This window comes from Cordyceps javanica, chromosome 1 (assembly GCF_051103115.1).
Source record: "Cordyceps javanica chromosome 1, complete sequence".
In the NCBI taxonomy this organism is placed as follows: domain Eukaryota; kingdom Fungi; phylum Ascomycota; class Sordariomycetes; order Hypocreales; family Cordycipitaceae; genus Cordyceps; species Cordyceps javanica.
Window position 1 is genome coordinate 1,968,078 of NC_139295.1, and position 22,101 is coordinate 1,990,178.

Genomic DNA, 22,101 nt, shown 5'->3' on the forward strand with positions numbered 1-22,101 from the left:
GCAGGAAATGAAGAACCGAAAATCGGAACTCGTCTTGAAGTACCGCTTGAATGCTGTCTCTCCGCCACACGATTGATTTTCTTGTCGCTGACGTGTTACAGTTTCTTGCAAACGTCGTGACTATCGACGCATGGTGTAGTTTTGAGGCGCCTACGGAGTACAAGCTGACCTAATGATGCTGAGGGTCTCGGAGTAAAAAAGCAGATACATCGGAGGCGAAACCACCAAAATAAGAAAACTGCCAGGACGAATAGTAAATCTAGAAATGAAATCTTGCTTTTGAATTTTGATCAGTGGTTCTAAGCCGCTCGTTGCAACGACCCAAGGAGTAGCAAGGCGCAGTGTCTTCTGGCGTCCCAAGTAGGGGTATAACTAGATAGCACCACCTGCAAATACGAAGCTACCCACTAACAAAATGCACGAGCTGGTCTCAGCACTAGACAGAGGAGCTGATCCTCGCTCAGCTAGACAAATGAAGCGGTCAATAGGCAGCCGTGTCATGTCTGTACATACCATGGTTAGGGAGTGTCCTTATTTTTCTGTGTTTACTTCTTATCAAAAGTGGCTGACTTGCTTCTCGGCAGCCTTTTTTTCTTGCCCAAAACACCGGACGCTCACGATAGCTGACGCTTTCAATTCTACAAGATTATGCGATGTGTGATTTTCAAAATAATGTGTCGGGTGATATTCGACCTTTATCTACTCAGTGTAGTCGTTCAGAAACTGTCCTACGCATTTAATATGCCTCATCACACGTGTTGGAGCTTTGCTTGACAAAGGTTTTCGCCGCACCAAAGACGAATTTGTCCTGACCCCATCACAATCATGTCATTCATCTACAGCTACTCGTAGTGTGACCTTGGTTACAGACCAACTCTGGACTAAGAGTGGAGAGCATTGGCCCCAAGACTCTCGTCTTGGCAAGCGGATATAACCGCCGTTTCACGACTTGGGAGCCTCAAAACGCCTCAGCTGAAGATATATTTAGGAACTTTTGTAAACGCAAATTCTCCGACAATAAGCGGCCAAGCCTGCTGCTGGAAGCCAAAAACGTGGCTCGGGACTGTCAGCCGAGGACCACATCGTCATCCGTCTCTGCGATGGCAACATCGCCCAGACCCGGTTATCAACCCCCCAAATGGAGTATTTCCGTCGCCACAATGCTGCCAAGCCTTTACCCGCTCAGCCGTATCCGCCAATCTTTGATAGCTGTCATTGGCTCCGGGTCCGGTTGCAATTTGAACGACATGCTCCTACGTGCTCCTAATCCCGATACCGACCACTACCGTGGCAAGGTTACATGGCGCGCCGCCGCCGCCGCCGCCGCTCCTCATGCGAAGCAACTTTGTTCGTTCGTACTAGTTGGTTAGGGCAGGTGGTACGAGATGGGGTAAAAAAAAATAAGACAAATCGCCGCGCGACGGATATTTAAAAGGCAGGGCGAGCGCCATCGATAAACAGAAGCCCCCCCCCTTTTCCCGGACAGACTGCAGCTTTTCCCCTTCACTCACCTGGCGCGGGCTTGCAGAGTTTACAGAATCATGGGGAGCAAACGGGCACATGCTGACGGGTCGGCTCAGCTTGAGCCCACGGACAAGCTACCCGCGATCCTCAACGAGAGGACGACGGAAAGCCCCGAAAGAGCAAGCAAGGACGATGCGGCATCGACCGACACGGCGGAAAGAGTCAAGGGACATCCCGTCATTCGAAACGGTATGCCTCACAGAGTCTTGGGGAAGCACTGCACGAGACGCCGCGACTAACACCAACGGGCAGGCGAGGATGTGTCCAAATACCTAGTTTCCGACCGCGACGATGGCGACCCAGCACTGACGTTTCGCTCCGTCTTTCTCGGCACCATTTTCACTGCTCTCTCTAGCGTCATCACCATGCTCTACGTCTTCAAACCGACGCAGATGCAAGTCTCTGCCGTCTTTCTGCAACGTATGTATGCCCCAGGAGCCAGCCCTTCACCCCCGCCCCCCGCCCCCCCCCATCCTCGGCGTCACACATGCCGCCTTCGTGTTTTATTGACCTTGCCGATGCAGTGCTCGTCTTCCTCTTTGGCGAGGCCTGGGCCTACGGCACGCCCAGCCCCGAGCGCTTCCAGAACAAGGCCGTCCGGGCCGCCCTCCGGTTCCTCAACGCGGGCCAGCCCTTCAGCATCAAGGAGCACGTCGTCGCGTCGCTCATCGCCTCGTCGGGCAACAACGGCCTGTCGGGCGTCGAGATCTACGCCGTCGAGCGCCTCTTCTACAACAAGGCCGTCACCGCCAGCACCGCCATCCTCGCCACCTTTTCCATCTCGCTCTGCGGCTTCGTCCTCGCCGGCGTCCTGCGGCCCCTCATCGTCTACCCGGCCGAGATGGTGTACTGGTCCACGCTGCCGCAGGTCGTCCTCTACCAGAACCTGCACTTTGACCGCGCCGCCAACCGTGCGCGCCTGACAAAGTTCTGCTGGGCCCTCGGCCTCGCCGCCGTGTGGGAGGTCTTCCCCGCCTACATCGTCACCTGGTTCGGCGGCATCTCCATCTTCTGCCTCGCCTCGCTCGGCGCGCCGACCGCCACCCGCACCACCTTTGGCCGCATCTTTGGCGGCGCCTCCTCCAACGAGGGCCTCGGCCTGCTCAACTTCAGCCTCGACTGGCAGTACATCCAGAGCACGTATCTGTCGCTCCCGCTCAAGCAGCAGCTCAACAGCTGGATCGGCTACGCCCTCTGGTACCTCATCGTGCCACTCCTCTTCTACAAGAACGTATGGGACGCCCAAAAGTTCCCCTTCATGTCAACGTCGCTCTTCTCAGGCAACGGCACGCGCTTCAAGACTACGTCAATCCTCAACGAGCAAGGTACCATCGACTACGACAAGCTCGCCAGCGTCGGCGTGCCGCAGCTCACATCCACCACGGCCTGGGGATACCTGACGGCCAGCCTCGCCATGGGCGCGCTCATCACCCATGTCATCCTCTTCTACGGCAAGGGCATGGTCCAGGCGTGGAAGCAGGCCAACGCCCGCACGCAGCCAGACATTCACTACCAAAAAATGCTCAAGTACAAAGAGGTGCCCATGTGGTGGTATCTCGTCCTCTTCGTCCTCACCTTTGTCGCCGGCCTGGTCGTCAACATCAAGGGCGACACCACCCTTCCTGTCTGGGGCTACATAATCTCTCTGCTTCTTGGCGCCGTGATTGCTCCGTTTTCCTGCATCCTCTACGGCCTCTACGGCACCGGCATCGGCACGAACCAAATCTCCAAGATGGTCGCCGGCGCCGTGCACCCAGGCAGGCCCCTGGCCAATCTCTACTTCGCCAGCTGGTCCCACCAGGTCATCCTCCTCGCCGTCAACCTCGCCAACTGGCTCAAGGTCGGGCAGTACACAAAGGTACCTCACCGCGTCATGTTCTTTACGCAGATCTACGGCACGCTGCTGGGCGCCGGTCTCAACTATGCTGTCATGACCTCCATCGTCACGTCGCAGCGCCAGGTTCTTCTCGATCCCATCGGCACCAACGTGTGGAGCGGCTCCGCCATGCAGAGCCTCAACTCGCAGGCCATCACCTGGGCGCTGGCCACGGAAATGTACGGCCGCCACGGCCGCTACTTCATCGTCCCGCTGGGTCTCCTCATCGGCGCCGTGTTTCCCGTGCTTCACTGGGCACTCTGCAGGGCGTACCCGCGGATCCGCAAGTGGCCGATCAACACTACTTTCATCTTGCAGTACATGGGCACGACCTACTTCGGTAACACGTCTTGGCTGTGGTCCTCATTTGCCGTCGGTGCATTCTCACAGCTGTGGCTTCGTCGCCGCTATCCACGCATCTACAACGAGTACAACTATCTCATCGGCGCTGCGCTAGATGGTGGCTCCCAAATTGTCATCTTCATCTTGTCGTTTGCCGTGTTTGGAGCCAGCGGACAACAGCATCCGTTCCCAACCTGGTGGGGGAACCCCGAAGGCAACCCAGATCATTGCATATAGTATTTCTCACTTGGTATGGAAATGATGAGAGATCAATATATGACGTTATTTCATTGTTCTCTTTCTTGCTCTCTCTTCTTTTTTACTTCCACGGTTATCCAATCTCAATACCGATTGCGCCGTTGATGTTGTGCCTGGTTAAGCCCTTCTACCCAGTCGCAGATTATTGCCTGCATCTTTCCAGCAGTAGCATAATGACTAACAAGCAATGGCCATGTCCATAAAACAAGTTGTAACTCAAAATCATTCAAACAGCTTCAGCTGCTTTCTTGGCGTGCCCTTTGATCTTTCTCTGGGGGTTCGCGCGCCCAGTTCTTGGGTATCAGCAATCTCTGATCGTGGGGTCAAGTTTCCTGCGTGAGGGCCTCGCCGCGACGGCGCTGACGAGACATACACCGGGCCGTTGGTTTCTAATATACTAGTACTTGACTAGTTGCGCACGCATTAGTACACAATGATCTAAGCACGGGAGCCAGAGTTCACTTACTCTTGTTCCCACAAAGGTCTTCCTCATGAACGCTTTCCCACGTGATGGATCAACCCAGAGCATTACGGCGGCCTCTTCCGAGGCCAGTGTCATGAAAGATAGTACCAGCGCACAGTTTTTTGACGTCAACTCTCGCGATGTGGCTTTCCGGCGAATATCGATGGGCATAGCGTTGAGGTTGGAAACAAGATAAAGGTGGCCTTTATCGTTCACGAGGGCCAATTCTCTGCCAGACGCGGAAAAGGCTGCAGATTTGATTCTGTTTCCCAACTTTCCGTGAATGGTGCTTGATGCGGGTTTGACTTCCGTCCGATGGCCGTCACTTTGCTGGATTAAGACTGGAGTTCCAGACTGGGTCCACGTCGTGACGCATATCAAGCCCTCCTCGGCACCTTGCTGCGATCGCATCATCACCGAGGATATTCCGTTATCCTCCGACTCATGCATTGGCACCGGGTACCGACACCCGGCAAGTTCTTCGTAGCTATCAAAAGGAAAGCGCCATAGGTATATTTGCACGACGCCCTTGCCACTACGTGTGCTGGCTACGAGGCTCAGTCCGTCTTGCGAAAATGCGAGTGTATCGACCGAGGCACAGTTTTTGCATGGGCTGTGTAGGTTAGAATGCAAATAATCTTCTCGTGGCTGCCCTGATGTTGCAGTTTTGAAGAACCGGACAAGGCTATTCTCGAAACCAACGACGACATAATTCTCCTGTCGATCAATCGCGATGCTTTTACACCACAGAGCTGACGGCACTCTGTATTCAGTTACCTTCGGCATAGTCTGCGTGAGGTCCATGATCCGGAGCTACCGTAGCGTTAGCTATAAATCAGACGTGAAGGAATGGAAGTCTCACTGTCAGCTTTTGTTCACGGCTTCCCATCACGTATGCCACATAGCGCCTGCCAACGGTTGCCAGGATGCATGTGCTCTCCGTCGGAATCGTTCGAATCTGGCTGGGAGGTGTTGTGCTGAGATCCCAGACATGGATCATAGACTGACTCCATAACAATCCATATGCTGAGTTTTGCGACAATGCGACATGTATATTGGCGACGGCTTTGGTCTTCGCGGCCGTCTTTAGTCCTGAACTGATAAGTCCTTTCAAAGGAATCTCTTCCATGGGCTGTTCATCAATTTGATTGGAGGAAATTGAGCTCGATTCCCCAGAAACCGTGGGCAGTGGTCGTTTCGCCGATGCGAACGGTATAGGAACTCTCCACCGTTGGCGCGCTTTGTCTGGGCCAGGCGGCAATTTTGGGACGGCAGATGGTGTCATGGAAGGTTCTCTCACACTCGGCCGACTTGATGAGATAGTGTCGATTGAGAAGTACGACACGCCCGCCACTGAATCACTACCTTGCTGCGAGTAACTGCTGCCTGTGTTGACTTCAGGTGTCATGTCTCGTCGCGGGGGATCTGCAACAATCCAGGGTCTGATGTGGGCCAAAAGAGCATTTTCCTTTTTTGGGATGGAATATGAGGGACCCAAAGAATTATTGCTTGATTGGTCCATTATGGAAGGCGCGGTCTCTTTTGCTACGGACTTTGTTTGTGTTGGTAGAATATCCGAGTCAAGCGTTGCCGCAACATCTCCACCCAGGCCAGCTGTAAAAGTGCTGTAGCTGAATAGGTCGTGAGGCTCGGTGTCTGGAGAACCAAACTGGAAACTGTTTGACATGTGGCGCTCGACGTTGACGGCATCGGCATTGACTTGGAGCGGGCTCAACAGTTCCCATACCTTCCTTGCTAGGGGAAGTTCGCGTGCGACAGTGACGCCTTTGTCGCATGTTACACAGGTCGCCAATTCCGGCAGCCGTATTTCTTGTAAGTGGACCGATTCAAGCTGAGAGGTGAAATATCAGTATTTGCCTGGACATCTTTTAACTCATCCTACGTACCGCGGTATTGATGCCACCCGCTCTCAACTGTGCGCCTCCAACTGTATGGCTGTTCGGGCAATTAAAAACGTATTGTGAAGGGCTTTGAGATCCCATATAGTTTCCCTCCGGATCATCCTGAATTTGAATGCTTTTCATGATTCTGGAGATGTTCGATGATGTCTCTCTATCGCTTGTGCGATGAATCGCCTGCCTCTGGCTCAACTTCTCTGAGAGTTCATCTAGTGCATCAGCGATATACTCGCCCTTTTTAGGTTCATCAAAGCCTAGTGTTGACAATTCTGGTGTGTCCCACAAAATTAAACGGAAATAGGCGTTGAACGATGCCACAACATCAGCTTTGGAGAATTGAGCCGGTATTTGTAAATCTTGGAGAGCTTCGAAAACGGCATTTCGGGACGCTAGAGAGCTTTGTCGAAGCTGCCTGTCACATGTCTCAAACCTGGCAGCATTTTGCAGCGATACGCCGATTATGTATTGGGATATGTCTCTGAGTGCCATGAATTGTGATAACCAACTGGTGGATGCTGTCTCCGCAGAGACTAGCTCTAGGATAGACGGCGGTTGCAAACATGTAGTTAGTGGAAACTGTAATGGTCAGCCGTAATACTGTTTGGAAACTTGAGTCCTATACGAACCAGCTCAGTAGTCAAATTGGGAGCTGTCTGCTGCATCTTGGGGGGAAGACACAGGGAATGGGCATCCTCATGAAGACGTCCAGTTATTTCCTTGCACATTATGAGTAAAAAGGACTTCGGACCAGGGTATGCGTCGAATATCTGTTCCAATAGGCGATGAATCCTGGCAAATCTGGCGCGGCGATCTTTGGGACGCTGTAGAGGCGGTGATCGAGGATGGAGCTGCAGGACGCGGAGGGCGCCGAGCAAAAACTCGGCAAGATATTCGTCACGTAGCGCCGTGGCTTCCCAAAGATTATCGCGAGCCTCGACTATCGTCTGAAGAACCAATTCCACGGTGCGCGCAGCAATCTCCCAGCTGACAAGGAACCCTAAGAAGGGACCAGGCTGCGATTGGCGAGATGGTATAGTAAGACGCTGGATGTAGAAGATGGCATCGAGCTGGATCAGGAGGTTGATCATGATGGTTTGATATCTCGTCTTTTCCCCGTCCACCAAATAGAGCTTCTCAAGGGAGAAGCGTCCCAGGAGTTCGAGAATGATGTCATCTACATCGCTGCGCAGCGCAAGCTGTTTCCAGATGGCGGTGCGTCTAGTGAAGCATGAGGACGGCACCGACAAAGAAGCCATGGCGGCAGTACAGGAATATGTCCTCCGGTTTTGGCGCTTTGAGGTGAGGGAAAAACGAAGAAGCAGAGTCCGACATTCGATGAAATCTTCTCGCCATCTGGCTAGTCAACCTCGAGATGACACTTCTTCGGTGGCGCAGCGCGTGAGAGCGGACAAACGGTTATCGGGCGAGCGCTGGGGGCGGTCCGGCGGGCGGTGCCTGCAGCGGCCTCTGGGGCGTCCGGGGGCGGGGGCGGAGGTTTCTCTAGCAGGTTTTACTGCCTGACACGCGCTGGTTTTAGCGGACTCGGTGGGCTTGGAAGGCTCAGCTCAGTGGGCAGGCCCGCTTACCTGGGTGCTGGTATCCGTACTCCGTAGTACAATAACTAGGCACCAACGGTAAGCACCAAGTCCGGCTCTCAGCTTCAGCCTTGCAAACAAACTTGGTGATGGTGACGCCAGAGCAGCGTCCGTCTTTCCATCGCGTACGAAAGAAGAATCTATCCGCTATGGGGTGACCGAGACTCCCCTTACCCCTCTTCCTACTGGTACATCGTACATGGCAGTCATGGCCCCTCTCCCTCGTGCTCTCGGTAGTGGTGTGCCGTCGTCTAACTGGCATGCGGCGTTCACCTACACCGAGCAAACATGGCAAGACAGGCAGACATGCGACATGCGCCTACTCCCGTTCCATCGCTTCCCACCGACCATCCTGGCCAACGGTGCCCACTGCGAAGCCAACCTTGGCGCACCAAGCTCCGGAGCAATAGGTTCAAACAGGCATCGTACGGCCCAAGTCGCTTCGGATGAGGCGGTCTCTAGGCTCTGCCATTGGTGGCTTCGTCCCCACGGGTGCTGGTGATGCTGGTGCGTTATGCTGCAGCCATGTTGAATGAGGAAGCTGGTCAAGGACTTGATGGTTGCTGTACCGGTGCGACCGCTACTGGCTAGGGTCTTGTTCCCCCTCCATCTCGTGTCTATCGCCGCCTCTGACTGGCTGGCGCATAGATTAAGCTAGCACCGATATGCCCGTCTGCTGTCTGTGTTGCCCAGTCTTCTCAGCCACCATGCAATGCCTTATTGTCAGCCGCACGCAAGTGCAAAGGGCCCTTGTTGTATTGGCACTTTTTCAGCTGGGCGGAGAGATGGAGCCCTCTTTGACCAAGGATGTATGTAGCTTCCCATCTCCTGGCTCGTGGCCATCGTATCTTATTACTAACGCTAATTCCAATCTAGTAGCATTCTAGTTCACATGCTGACCCTTTCACCGTGAACTCTTCATCAGAGGATTTGCTCCAGCTGGAACGCCTTGCCGACTCCATCAAGGCTGTGTGCCTCACTGTCTCAGCCCGCCGATCGTAGGGCCATGACAACGTTATCAGTTGTTCCCTCGACCCCATCGAGCGCGGAGGATTCGCCTAGAGGCATCTACCCATCTCCCAGACGTGTTCCTTTTGCTCTTGCAAATTCTGCGGATTCTTCATCATTAATTTAGTCAAGGCTGCATCGGCCTACCTGCCACGGCAGCGGTACCCTATTCGGACCTCGCCGAAATTGCATGCCTCGTGAAGCGCCTCGGCGACAGCCCTCACCATGCACTACGACGGCCATGATATTCACATTATCGAATCTGGCCAGGATGCCGAATTCGAGGACACTGCGCCGCCGCGCGAAAAGATGAAGCGCAGTGGCGACAGCCTTTGGTAAGGACACCCCCAACATCAACACACGATCGATACGATGCGTGGCGCAGCTGACGCTAACCCCTTGGTGTGAAGGCGTGTTCTGAGTGAGAGAAATATTAATGTACGAACATTTGACAGAATGACGAAAAGACTTGCTAACCGGCCTAGATGATCGCATTCTCAGGGTAGGTCAGCTACTGGCGCGCATTTTCAAGATGCTAATAAGTGAGCTGCCAGGTCCATTGGCAATGGTGAGGCGGAAATAGAAACACCATTTACGTTCGTTCACTGACCTAAATACTGAAGGTCTTTTTCTGGGAAGCGGTATTTCTATAGCTAGTGCAGGTCCGGGCGGCGCCGTCATGAGCTACCTTATCGTTGGCACAGTCATTGCGTCCATCATCTCCTGCCTGGGTGAGATGACTGCTCTCATGCCAGTCAATGCGCCAATGATGGAGTTTCCGCGTCGATTTCTCGACCGAGGGGTCGGTTTCGCCGTCGGCTGGGTATACTGGTAAATACTTCCCCCACCAGAGATTTGTTCCCTGCTAAACAGCCAGGTTTGCGTACGCTGTGCTCGCAGCTAGCCAAGTCGTGGCCTTTGCAAACGCAGTACGGTTTAGTTACGATGACACAGCCTTTGGTGGAAAAACAAACATCCGTTGGAGCATTGGCGAGAATATTGACAGCGCCGTTTGGATCAGCATCTGCCTAGTTGTCATTGTAATCATCAACTTCTTCCCCGTTATCGTAAGTACCAAGGTATCCAAAGCGAATCATTGCTGATTGGCCGGTAGATATACGGTGAGCTCGAGTACATTTTCGGGTGCATAAAGATGGCACTACTTGTACTACTGATCGTGACAATGCTGGTGTTTGATGTTATGAAGCGTAAGCCTTCCGTCTCTGTTCTGCTACCTTTTCGCTGAAGCCTCTTCAAGCACTGCCCGGGGCCTACTATACGAAGCCACTCGGTACCAAATGTAAGTTACTGGGGGCATCGAATGTCTATAGTTCAAAACTGAGCAAATCAGACTGGGACCAGCCATATGGCTTTTTCAACGACGTGTACCACGTCACAGACGACGATGGTACTGTGCAGCGGAAGATTGAAGGCTCAGTCGGCTCCCTCCTGGGTGTATGGTAGGTCATTGTATTCACCCCTCACAACAAGACAATGCTCACTCCTCAGGGCCACTTTCATCAACGTCATGTTCTCCTACATGGGCATGGATATTGTCGCCGCCACAGCCGCGGAGAGCCGCGCGCTTGCCGACTCGGAGAGCATGAAGATGGCCGCTCGCAAGATTAACATTCGCATCATTACCCTCTACGCGCTCGCCGTCACCACTGCGTCCTTTGTCGTCCCCCGCGACCATGCTTTCATCAACGGGGCTGGCACTTCTGTCAGCTCGCGTTCCATCTTCGTGATTGCCGCTGTCGAGGCAGGTGTGCCGGCGCTGGCCCAGTTCTTCAACGCCATGTTTGTGTTGTCGGCATTTACTTGTGCCATCAACTCGCTTTACGTAGCGTCTCGGGTGCTGCACACTCTGGCACTTCATGACCAAACAGGGCCCGAGTTTATCACGAGGCGGCTGCGTGCGTGTCGCTCTGGCGTGCCGATCCGAGCCGTGGTTGCGACGGCCCTACTGATGCTGATAGCCTACATGGGTAGATCCGGTTCTCCCGGCTCCGTAAGTGTTCCGAGGTAAATAACATAGACACCGGATTGCTGATCTCTACAGCGTCTCGACGAACTGTCCAACAACTGCACAGTGTCCTGCTTGATCGTATACGCCACCATTTGTGCGACCTACATGCGCTTTTACAACACGTAAGATCAACGTCTAGCGGCGGTATTCCTTGGCATTTGGTACTAACGCTGTTTCAATAGATTAGAGGTTGCCAAGATGAGCGAAGATGCATCCGCGGCGCAGGCAGCCAGCTACGACCGTGACAGCCCTCTGTACCCGTACAAGTCCCATGGCCAGTGGCTCAAGGCCTTTTACGGGTTTGCGGGAAGTTGTATCCTTCTTCTGTTCAACGGCGTGCCCGCATTTCTCGAGAGACCTTTCAACGTGCGCAAATTTGTCTCGGCGTATATTGGTGTACGTGCTCTCTTCCTCCTTCTCCTCGGTTCGTTTTTCTGTCCCGCTAATCATACTATACCGTTGGCAGATCCCCGTCTACATTTTACTCCTCATCGGGTACAAGTTTCGCAAGCACGGATTCCGGATCTCGCACTGGGGCCCGGAGCGATCCGACGACCTGAGCAACACGGTCCAGGCGGCGAGCGAGAAGCGCCGCGGACGGCTCGATCTACCGGATTGGGGTTTCACGAGGGCCAACGTGGCGGCGCTTACGCATTGGCTGTGGGTTTGGATCAAATGATTGGCTGCCAAAAAAAAGTATATATCATTTTTTTTTCTACTCTATTTCATTTTCTTCTTCTTTGGGAGCCCACTGTCGCTTTCACATTCCTATTTTTAGCGAGCTCGTTCTATCGTGTTTTAATGTCGAACCTCCTGATTTCTGCATCTTGTCCCTCTTGCATCTTTTCGCTTGTCAAATAATGTAAAACAAATGTTCCCCCCCTTTTTTTCCGAAGGAAGAAAAAACAACAACGATGGATCGCGAAAAAAGAGAGGGCAGAATAAAAAGAATACGAAATGAAAAAGACAAGGAAAGGAAATAGTAATCATCAAAAGGAAGTGGGAGAGGGGTGCACAGGTGGCGATGACGCTCGCTTCGTAGCTGATGGTTTCACCAAAAAAAAAGTCCACATGAGGTCCTTGCCCATGATAACTGGCCGTGAGGCGATGAGGTGTGTTACGGTATGACTGGTAAAGCAGGCCCAGGAAAAAAAGTTTCAAATTAACATATGCTTGCATTATGGCTGTGTTTTATGTCATATCTATCAAGATGGTGGAATTTGCAACCACGTATCCGGCCGAAGCGCCAGCCGCGCCTCTGCACTGGCCCGATATACAATCCTTCTCGTCATTTCAACAAAAGGGCCGAAACGTCTTGTTTCCAACTGGTGATGTTATGCCAAGAGCGTTGACATGGAGCTCCTCATGAGCACGGTTGCCTCCTCGTGTCGATGTGTTGGCACAGAATGCGCATATATAGACGTTGGGCATGGTTCGTTTGGAGATGCCCAGACATTTGCCATGAAGCCACATCTCGCACGATTCACTTGAGCGAGCCATGTTAGCGTAGGACTGCAAAGTTGTTTGCCGAAAACACTTACCATTGTACCAGGAAGTTATTTTTGCTGGAGGTGGTTCGTTTGCAAACGCATCGGATACCCTGGCCGTCCGTACCGTAGCCAGACTCGGCAAGGCTAGAAGGGGAAACGGTGTCGCTTTGAAAGTTGCCGAGATTTGTGAGGAGCCGTTCTGGCATATTGGGCTGGCTGATACGCTTCTGGCGGCTTTCGACGAGCTTGGCAAGCTCGCTGGCAGCATCTCCACCGCGACCGCGTTGCTCGTTTAGAATCGTTTCGGCCTCGCTTTCGTCACCGTTTTGCTGGCCATTTTCTCCTCCGGCGGAACTGCTGCTTCTATCACTTGTACTGCGTCTGGGGCGGTGAAAGATGGACCCGATGGGTTTCCGGGGATCGGGTAGCGCAAACGAAGCGCAAAAAGAATTGGTTCGGGAAGGGATAATGATGGGGTCTTCGTCTTCAGATTCGTCCTCTGAAGAGGGGTCCCAGGTTGAGCGGGACGCCAGGTCTCTACTGCTTTGGCTTCTGGCCAGGCTTTGGTTCATGCTGTCCTGGCCCGGCAAGGTAGTTTCTGCCCTTGCTCGGCCTCGAGAGTCTATAGTAAACCGTACAGACGCGCGTTGTCGAGCTGGTGAGGATTCCCGTATCGAAGCTAGAGAGGAAAGTCGGCGTTGGCTTTTCACAGGGGATATTCTCCCGTTTGGTCGAGCCATTGGGCGGCCGGCATCAGTAGAGCCACCAGCAACCTGTGCCATGGATCGAGCGGCGGGAGCTAGTGTTGGTAATGTGTTGCTTCGGGCCAACGTTGCACGGCCACGCGGATCTGCTGCAGTCTGATCGAGTCCATTCCGAGAATGTTTGAGGGGTGAGCTAGCCAGGGTGCGATCTGGTACTTTGTTTGCACGCTGAGATTTATTGCTTGCGGTGCGGCGGATGTTGGACTTCGCGGTCGCTTTTCCAGAAGGGGCCTCGGGGCGGGCGGGCATTGTCTGCTCCATCCCATCAAAACCTGGCAAGACACTATTTTGGGAAATCATCAGGTTGGGATCGACCAATTCGGCAGTATTGATCATGGTGAATGGGTCACCAAGTTGTTGGGGATACTGATTCATCGTCAGGTTTGCAGCTTGCTGTGGTTGAACGTCTCCCTGATTCGATGATGACGGCACCAGATTGGGGTCTTGGAAAAGCTGTATATCGTGATTCCAGTCAAAGGAGCCCGTCTGACGGTGCCCAGTGCCTGACGAGGGAAACATGCCTTGGGCAGCAGCGTTGAAATCGAGATCCATGCCCATGGATGCTTGGGGGTCCCAAAAGTTGGCGGGAGCAGCAGCGGGTGCGGACAGAGGGTATGAGAACATGTCACTCGGGCTGGCCATGAGGGCTGCTACGTCGTGGGGATGGGATCCCTCGGCAAAGTCTGGTTGGTGGAAGGACTGTTCATATTGCATATTGAGTTTGGGTGCGAGCCTCTGCTCTCCCTTGTGGGCGGTAGGTGGTGGAGATATGATTTGAGACTCGGGATCTTTGGTGATGGTGCCTCGACGAAGCTTTTTAGCGGATCTGGCCTTGTTGAGGGCAGAGCTCGAGACAGGAGTACTCTCTCGTGCCGCAGGTTTGGGGTTGTTCAAGCTCGGAGAGGAAGCGAGTCGTTTCGAAGGGTCGACAGGTGGCAAGTTTGGGTTGGGCGAAAAGTGGTTAGCATGGGCTGCAATTTCGATGGCAAAGCCTTCGGCCGAGAGCAGGCGCTTATGGGAGTTTGCGGGCGTAGGCGGAACGAAATCAGGAAATTGAGCGTGTGAGGCTCTGAGATTGCCGGGGGTAGCGTTGAAGACGGAATATTCCTCGGCGAAGCGAGGTGTCGAGTCACCCAAGTCGGTGAAGGAACCGTGCGGCTGCCGGGGTGTCTCGAAGACGGGACTGGCAAAGGAAGCAGAGGTTGGAGTCTGTTGAGGCGTTGGTGGTTGAGCGTTTGGATCTCCAAAGCTACTAGAGGCAGGAGGATAGTCAGTCAAGGGAAAGGAGGCAGGAATGGCGAGCAGAGACGGGTCGAGGCGAGAAGGTACTGACATTGAATCACGACGCACGTCGCTCATAGCAGCTCCCAAGTAACGCTCGCCAGAGCCGTGGCAGGTAACATGCCAGATGGGACCAGAGGAACAGCAATCAAGAGTCGTGAGGTGTAGTAGGACACAGGAGCAGGTCGAGATTTGTCTCGAGGCGGGAATGCTTCTCTGCTTCGAGGTTCTTTTTTTTCGGGCGGGTATGTTGTCTGGAGAGTATGTGGGGATTTGGCTGTGTGTCACAGCAACGACAACGATGCAAAAACGGTCGAGGTCGATATGGAAAGCAGACGCTGGCGAGAGGCGGCTCTGGATGCAGAAAAGCAAAAGCTGCAAGTAAGACTGTGTCGGATTGGAGAAATGAAGCGAACGGGGAGTGGGAGGATTGATATCAGACAGGACCGGCGAGGTCAAGCAAATCTACGGAGCAGACGAGCAGGCAAACACTCTAATACTGCCCAGGGTGGTCAGTGAGCAGGTACGGAGTCGTTACGGCCAACTGGTAAGCGGGTTGTAAAAGCGGGTGGAGAGGACCAAGGGAGGACGGAGTAATCTGTGCCAGTAGAGTAAAAGGAGTTAGCTAAGAGAGTGGAGGAGCAACAGCCAAGGCAAGCACATGCTATAGCTCAAAGAGAAATGAGGGCAGGAGGGGAACAAGAGAGGAAGAGGAGGAGTTTACTCTGTACGGAGTAGCAGTTGGCGGTTTGCCGGTGAGGGTTGAGAGAGCAAGACAGGGCGAAACGAGGGGCCGGGGCAACGCAGGAAACCGGCCAGGGAGCGACAACTGACCAGGGGGACGAGACGGTCAGGGCGAGCAAACCTAGGTGACTTTGAGATGCGGCGTTGCAGCGGACGATGCAGGGTAGAATTGGTTGGCAGGCGAATGCGCAAATGATGGCGGGAAAGGAGACGGGAATGGCTGAAGCGAATTGAGTTGCCAAAAAAAAAAAAAAAAGGATGTGTGGTTGGTGAGTGTTTGAGGGTTTGGTGAGGGCTTGGACAGACGTACTACAGAGGTATACTGAGTAACTACCTCTTACTTGCTTGTTTCTTTGGTTCCCTACGATGCGACAAGCTAAGATATGGTGTACCAGCAAGTACGAATACAAGGAAGCCTACTTTACTGGTACTGGTAGCATCTTGGTAGGCCGACCGAGATAGTTCAAGGTTACATGGGCGTCGGGCGGAGGGGCCACAGAATACCTGGGGCAAGGGCGGGCAGCCGAGCAAAATCAAGGTATCTCGGCGACACAAGCACGACAACGAGGGAGAGGAGCACTAACACAGAGAGGAGGATTAAGTACACGGCGGGAAGGCCTACTTACGACATTGGACAAGTACCTACGTGCATACTTACCTACTTACTAAGTACTTACCTACTTACCTAGGTAGGTACCTACCTACTAAAACAGGTACTCACCTAAGTAACCTGCCCAGGTAACCTTACCTACTTAGGTAGGCATGCACATACTTACTTACTTTGTCGTCTTACTGAGTACTTAAGTAAGTAGTACCCAAGCCAAGGTTCCTACCTACCTAGGTACTTACCGAGCTGCCTACAACAGATAAGCACTTACTTACCAGTAGTGATTCGAAAGGTTAAGTACTTACTTACAGCAACCACCAACTTGGCGAGGGAAAGAGAAAAGGCAATCAGACAGACCCGAAAAAGAAAGAAAAGAGAGAGAGAGAGAGAGAGACCACCATGCCACCCTTTCACAAAGACAGGCTAGCAGAGCGCTAGTGTGCGGGTGGCAGTCTGCAAATACTCCGTCTTAGACGTCTTACTGGCTGGACGACGCTCGCTCGGGCTGGAGGGGATCCTGATTTAGCGGCATCTTCGCCCTGGCTAGCCACTACTTGCTGAATTGTCTGGTTGTTCTTCTGCTCTGGCGTAGGGACGCTAAACTGGGGGGAGCTCGTGTCCACCGCATTGAGACGCAAATAATTAAATCAAAGAAAAAAAAAAATCAAGATTAGAATAGAGTGAGAGGCCCCGAAAAAAAAAGGGCTGCTTGCTTCAGCTGGGGGGGTCACAGGAGAACCAGTCAATATGCGCTGAGAGCCTATTGCTGTCACAAACAGCAGATGCAGGAGGCGGCTCGCTGGTGACGGACGGGTCGGAGGATGAAAAAGCCACACCAACTACCGTTTGGCAGGAGGAGAGCATTATTCTGTAAGATTATCTCTATATTTCATCATTCCATATTGCAGTCGCGGAGAAGCTGCTCCGTGTCCGTGTCCCGGCTACTTCTCCCCGTTCCTACCAATACCAGTATTCTCTTTTGTGCGTGTATCAATCAACGACCACCACCGCCACAGGAAGGCTGGTGCCGGGTGGCTGGTGCCCTCCTGGCCAACCTCGTCGAATCATCATCATCATGATATTTCACCAGAGCAACACCAGCGCAACGCCAGAGTCGGTACAACACTACTGAGTACATTTCCTGATCCTCATTGGACAAACCCCGTCCTTTACCCTACAGATATCCTTTCTCCTTTTTTTTCTGCTCGTCCCTTTCTCGGCTAAATCCTGCCCTGCTCCCCGCTCCCCCTCCCCCCGCCAACACCCATTATCATCCTCTTTTCCTCTTTTTTTTTCTAATTCCGATTTTCTCTCCCGCTCCGTGCTCATGACCTCCGACCAAGTCTCTCCTTTTAGCTCCCACTCGGCGCCGTCATCCAAACCACGGTGGAGTCGTTAGGCAGCCACCCTCCGCTCCTTCTCGCACCGCCAGCCAACCGTGTCCCCCGCCGGCGCCTATCCCTCGTCCTCCAGAGACCCGGTCCCCTTTCGTTCCTCTTATCACTTATTAGTTACTCGGCAGCCAAGCATCCCATGATAATCGCTCTCAAGTTGCTCCTCCCGCCCGTCACGTCCGTCATGGTTGCCCTCCGATGTGGCCGTCGCCCCATTTTGAGTTTGCTTCCCTACTTACTTACCCCTCTCGAATCAAGGGAGAGAGCATGCTTCGTGCCTCGACAAACGAATTGCGCCACAAAGCCACAAGTTTGCAGTCCTTCCGTCCTTTCGGGCGCTGAAGAAACAATGAATTGCCAAGCCCCCTCTCAACGTGGCTGTGACTCTACGCACTTTCCTCTATCAATCGGAGGCCCATCTAGACTCTCTAATCCGTACTTACTTCTGCTTTCCCTTGCCGGACGGCACCATCGCATAATCCACACCACTGACTGCAGAACCCGCACCATCGCACCATCTGGTGCCCCATGCCAGCCGAGACAGTTCCCCGCGCTTGATGCAGGTACTGGTCCTCTTGCATTCATGCCCATGACGCTCATCGCAGCTACGTACCACCTCGGCCAAGCTCCCGCGGCTTGCCCATGACTTTCCTCGTACTCTGTGCCGTGTCTTTCCCTTGTCACGGTGGTAAGTGAACCATTACCGAAAATTCTACCTAGCCAGCAGCTGCAGCAATCCATTGCGCTCACCGCAGGCCGCCGTATAGCCTCAACAAGGTCCACCATCCATCTATCACAATGCGTTGCTAAACACAGTCTCCGGACTCCTTGGTACTTGCGCAATTCGGGGAATCGAATTCTGTGTCGAAATACAATGTCGGCACCGCATCAAACGAACATACTCTAGCCAACTGGCATGTCGCCACCTGCGCTACTCTCCAACAAGTTAGGAGATCGCGGTACCATTCAAGACAATGCAATCTCCCATCGGACGACGTCTCCCTTGAATTGACCCTAAGCCCCTCCTCGCTCCTCGCTCGTTCAACTTTTTGACTCGAAACTCACAGCGGGGTGACCGGATAAAAAGCAAAAAAAGGGAATTCCGATAATGCCCTGGTATTGTTCCGCTTGACGCTTGATCGATTTACCACACACAGTTACCATTCCACAGCGACCAAGATCTTGCCGGCCTTGGCCTGGGTCCGTGTCTGACCAAAGACAGTCTCTCCGATCTCCTGAGCTTGTGCCTTTTTACATCCCTCTCTCATCAGTTCCATTTGAAAAAATGAAGTGCCAACTTGACTCATCTTGCACGAAATAGTGCAGCAGCATTGCGAGACCATAAGCCGAGCCCAGAGGTCAAGCAACAATGTCGAATACAATTCGCAAAGGAGCGGCTCCATGCCCGGCGACTATGTTGCTCCCCCCATTGCCCCCGTAATCTCATTAGTCAAGATCACGATTCTCCGCAGGGATTCAAGCACGTTTCTTTCCACTCACTAGCAGAATGTAGTTTAGCCTCTGCTTCCTAACCACGTAGGCACGGGTCGGGAGTCCAAGTCTTCCGACGCAACAGGCAAGGAACTACTGACCGGGCTCGGTCCCGGTGCGGACGTACGAAGCAGCAAAGAAATCCCATGTTCTACATACTTAGTACTGATAGTGCAACATTGTGTTTCCTACCCTGCAGGGCTCCCTTTTTTTGCATTCAAGGCTCGCAATGGACAGGGCGGTACTCTGTACTATTTGCCTGGCCACTCAAACTTGCTCACAATGGAGCTCTGCCAAAGATGGTGTTCCTTGTTCTGCTGAAAAAAAAAAATCCCATGCTGATCCCTCAGCCTACTATAGCCCTATTCCGGACACAAGTTGGCGGATGGGGAAAGTGGAAATTGCACCTCCACCAACATCGTGATCTGTTCTTGTGAATTTGCCCGACAGCCTTTTCCCTACCCTATAGCTGGATGTCCCAACGTGACAAGGGCTCTGTGCTGCGGCGCCAACCGGAAAATAAAAGACCAAGGCAGTAATCTGCTGCCGATCATGTACCCGTATAGCGTCCAAGATCAGCTGGTTACATCCGTTGTGACAAGCTCGTGTGCTTGCTACGCCACATCTCACAACGAGCCCGTATAGAGAATCCTACTCTGGCTTATATAGGTCGTAACGCGGACGGCATTGCGTTCCTTAGACTGGCATAGCGTCCTGACCAAACGGTACCAAACTACAATATGGTTGTATCCGACGGAAGTAAACCAGCACAGCTTGCATCTCGGACCCGGCTCACGACATCACCAATACCACTCAATGACTACACATTGCAGCTGCACAGGAAGCTAGGTAGTGACAGAGCAAGCCAATTTCTGCCGGAAAGTTGCCCTTCAGAAGGCTGTAAAGGCTCTACCACTCCTTTGTGTTGCGCCCGTAACACACCTGCAGACCAAGTTGGATTTCTGCACTGCAGGGTACTTCTCGGGAGCAAAGGGGGGGGGGGGGGGGGGCGCATCACCGGAAGCGGCATGAAGGATGGTTTCGGAGACGGAAAAGATCTGCCCGGGTTGAGTTCTCGCGCCCGTTTGGTCGAGGATATGTGATGTACGTGATGACTTCCTGTCAACGGATCAGCACAACTTTGAACCCCCTCTCCTGTCAAAAGTCTTTCAGTTGAGAGATGAAGATTTTCAACTGGAAGAAGACGGGCTGGTCCTTGTGCTACCAACGTTGAAAACGAAACCATTGATATTGCGGGAATCTACCATCTGGAACTCACCCGGCCGGCAACAGGTTACCTTCCACGTCGGCAACCCATAGTTACCCTCACTCCTCTTCTATTAAATACCCTTGCCCACCCTCCAACGGCTGCCAAAGTCATCCGCGTGTGACCTGTCACATTCTCAACGATCAGGGTCCGCTTCCTACTCTCAGATCAAAAGTTCCTCATGGTAATATAGGGTGTCTTGTCTTAATGGATGGGGTATCCGAGCAGGCGTACATTTTGAAGCCGAATCTGCAAAGCGTTGGGATGATCAGGCTGCCCACGTGAGTAACCGTTGTTCGAGAAGTCGATGTGCAGATGTGATACAGATGTGATGGAGACCCAACCGACCGCCGCGACCCGGCCGTAAACGACCAGCTGCTTTCATGGGATCAGTAACAGTGCTTGTACTTGTGGGATCCGGAGACGAACCGACGCGCGTTGCACGTTTGTATAAGTCGTTCGGTCGTACAGTCTGGGTGAGGCTGGACCTGAACATCTTTGGCACGTAGGTCGCGCGGTTCTCTAAACTTGACAGCGATATACCCGCTGTTAAACCACGCAGGTCATGTGGTACCTGAGTTTGACAGCGGCATACCCGCCGTTATAGTTTGGAGCATAAGGACATGGAACACAGTAAGATGTGTCAGACAGCTACGAATCCAGGCACCTTGGTTCATCTATTCTACTTTCGCTCGGTTCGGAGCAAGCCCGCCGAGGATGCCATGAGTGGCAGCCATGATGCTACCGACGGGCCGATGGATGGTTGATGGTTAGTTCAGATTATCCGAACTGCAAGGGCCGTTGGTAAATTGATCTTCGGCCGTTTTTCATAATCAAAGTGACATATCATAGCCAAGCACGCGGTATGATGAAAATCTTGGTCACCTGTGGATTATACTGTCCGCAATATTGGATGCCGTTAATGCACGCCCTGGGAATGTCTTCGCGAAAAGAGGGTTGCCTATTATATGATCCATTGATCCTTGATAGCACACTGCCTTAAAACCAGCGATATAGTTATCCGCAGCGCAGCTCATGCGGCGCAGCGAGAGTGCCATACTGGAGCACGTACCTACCCTACACCTGGCTGCTCTTCTGTGCTCGTGAGTATCAGTAGGAGCATTCGATAGCCCACACTGTCAATTATGGTGTTGCAAGCGAATCAAGTACACAAGATATATTCGACTGTGACCAAGGACAACGTGGGGTTGTAATGTTGGATCAGGTCACAGGGTGAACAGGAATGATGGCTTTCGGTTTGCCTGGGAATAGCTTGCTTCCCCGTCATGATTGTGTCTGACTGGCAGGTCGTGCCCGGCGCGACCTCCATGAATGATGTACACGGAGATCGATTTCACCCAAGTACATATTACCTTCTACACAAATAAGAGACACCTCAAAGCCGATGACGTTCGGTTAGACGTGGCAGGTTATCTACAAGCTGACGACCACTGCTGACGTGTCACCGCCGTGGATGCCGGACGTTCAGGGCAGCTCGCTTTTCGACAACCACCGCTGACCTGCCAACGGCCGCGGATGCCTGCCCGGATGTCTTGTTCACAATGTGTCTTTGCCCTGGGGATGAGACTGGCAGTGACAGTCTCCTCCCCCTACCCAGGCTCGGCTCACCCTGGCGGGCGAGAGGTCGGCAGTTCCATGGATACAATCTACCGGCTTTGAGAGCGCTTCGTGTAACGCCTTTGGAAATAAGCGGCACTTGGGCCTGTGGACTGTGACCACTTGGCTGCCAGGAGCGGCATCCGCGTCCCAGCGGAAGACAGAGCTGGCGGCGAGTCGTCCACCTAGGAACTCAGGAACGAGGCTGACTCGAACAAAAGGCATGACGTGCATGGCAGACGGTAGGCAGCAGACGGAAAGTAGGCAGCAGACGGTAGCAGCAGCAGCAGCTGCAACAGCACGGTTTCGCGCTGTCAATCGTTCCATCCCATGCCACAATGGTTGACCCCCCATCAAACACATGTTGAGGCTCTCTCTTTATCCTTTCTTCGTATTTACGCCCGATGTAGTCAGCCGGGGGGATTGTCGGTA

General features: G+C 53.2%; 4 protein-coding genes across 4 annotated transcripts; 2 read left to right on the forward strand and 2 right to left on the reverse strand.

The window, feature by feature from the left end:
* Positions 1-1,160: 1,160 nt before the first annotated feature.
* V2A60_000621 (OPT family oligopeptide transporter) lies at positions 1,161-3,979 on the forward strand (the record flags this gene model as incomplete). The annotated part of the gene is made up of 4 exons (XM_083251990.1): positions 1,161-1,355; positions 1,581-1,713; positions 1,777-1,944; positions 2,049-3,979. 4 exons carry the CDS (start codon positions 1,161-1,163, stop codon positions 3,977-3,979), a joined length of 2,427 nt encoding a protein of 808 aa, XP_083108116.1.
* Positions 3,980-4,222: 243 nt separating this feature from the next.
* On the reverse strand, positions 4,223-7,638 carry V2A60_000622 (uncharacterized protein; the record flags this gene model as incomplete). Its single annotated transcript, XM_083251991.1, has 5 exons — positions 4,223-4,408; positions 4,467-5,076; positions 6,017-6,315; positions 6,371-6,958; positions 7,009-7,638. 5 exons carry the CDS (start codon positions 7,636-7,638, stop codon positions 4,223-4,225), a joined length of 2,313 nt encoding a protein of 770 aa, XP_083108117.1.
* Positions 7,639-9,210: 1,572 nt separating this feature from the next.
* Positions 9,211-11,693, forward strand: V2A60_000623 (amino acid permease-domain-containing protein; the record flags this gene model as incomplete). Its single annotated transcript, XM_083251992.1, has 14 exons — positions 9,211-9,320; positions 9,396-9,423; positions 9,471-9,487; positions 9,540-9,553; positions 9,609-9,816; positions 9,863-10,052; positions 10,100-10,193; positions 10,244-10,285; positions 10,337-10,445; positions 10,495-10,901; positions 10,965-10,996; positions 11,048-11,136; positions 11,197-11,410; positions 11,481-11,693. 14 exons carry the CDS (start codon positions 9,211-9,213, stop codon positions 11,691-11,693), a joined length of 1,767 nt encoding a protein of 588 aa, XP_083108118.1.
* A 614-nt stretch (positions 11,694-12,307) lies between these two features.
* On the reverse strand, positions 12,308-14,627 carry V2A60_000624 (uncharacterized protein; the record flags this gene model as incomplete). Its single annotated transcript, XM_083251993.1, has 2 exons — positions 12,308-12,500; positions 12,556-14,627. The coding sequence occupies 2 exons, from the start codon at positions 14,625-14,627 to the stop codon at positions 12,308-12,310; spliced, it is 2,265 nt and encodes a 754-aa protein (XP_083108119.1).
* Between the last annotated feature and the right edge of the window lie 7,474 nt (positions 14,628-22,101).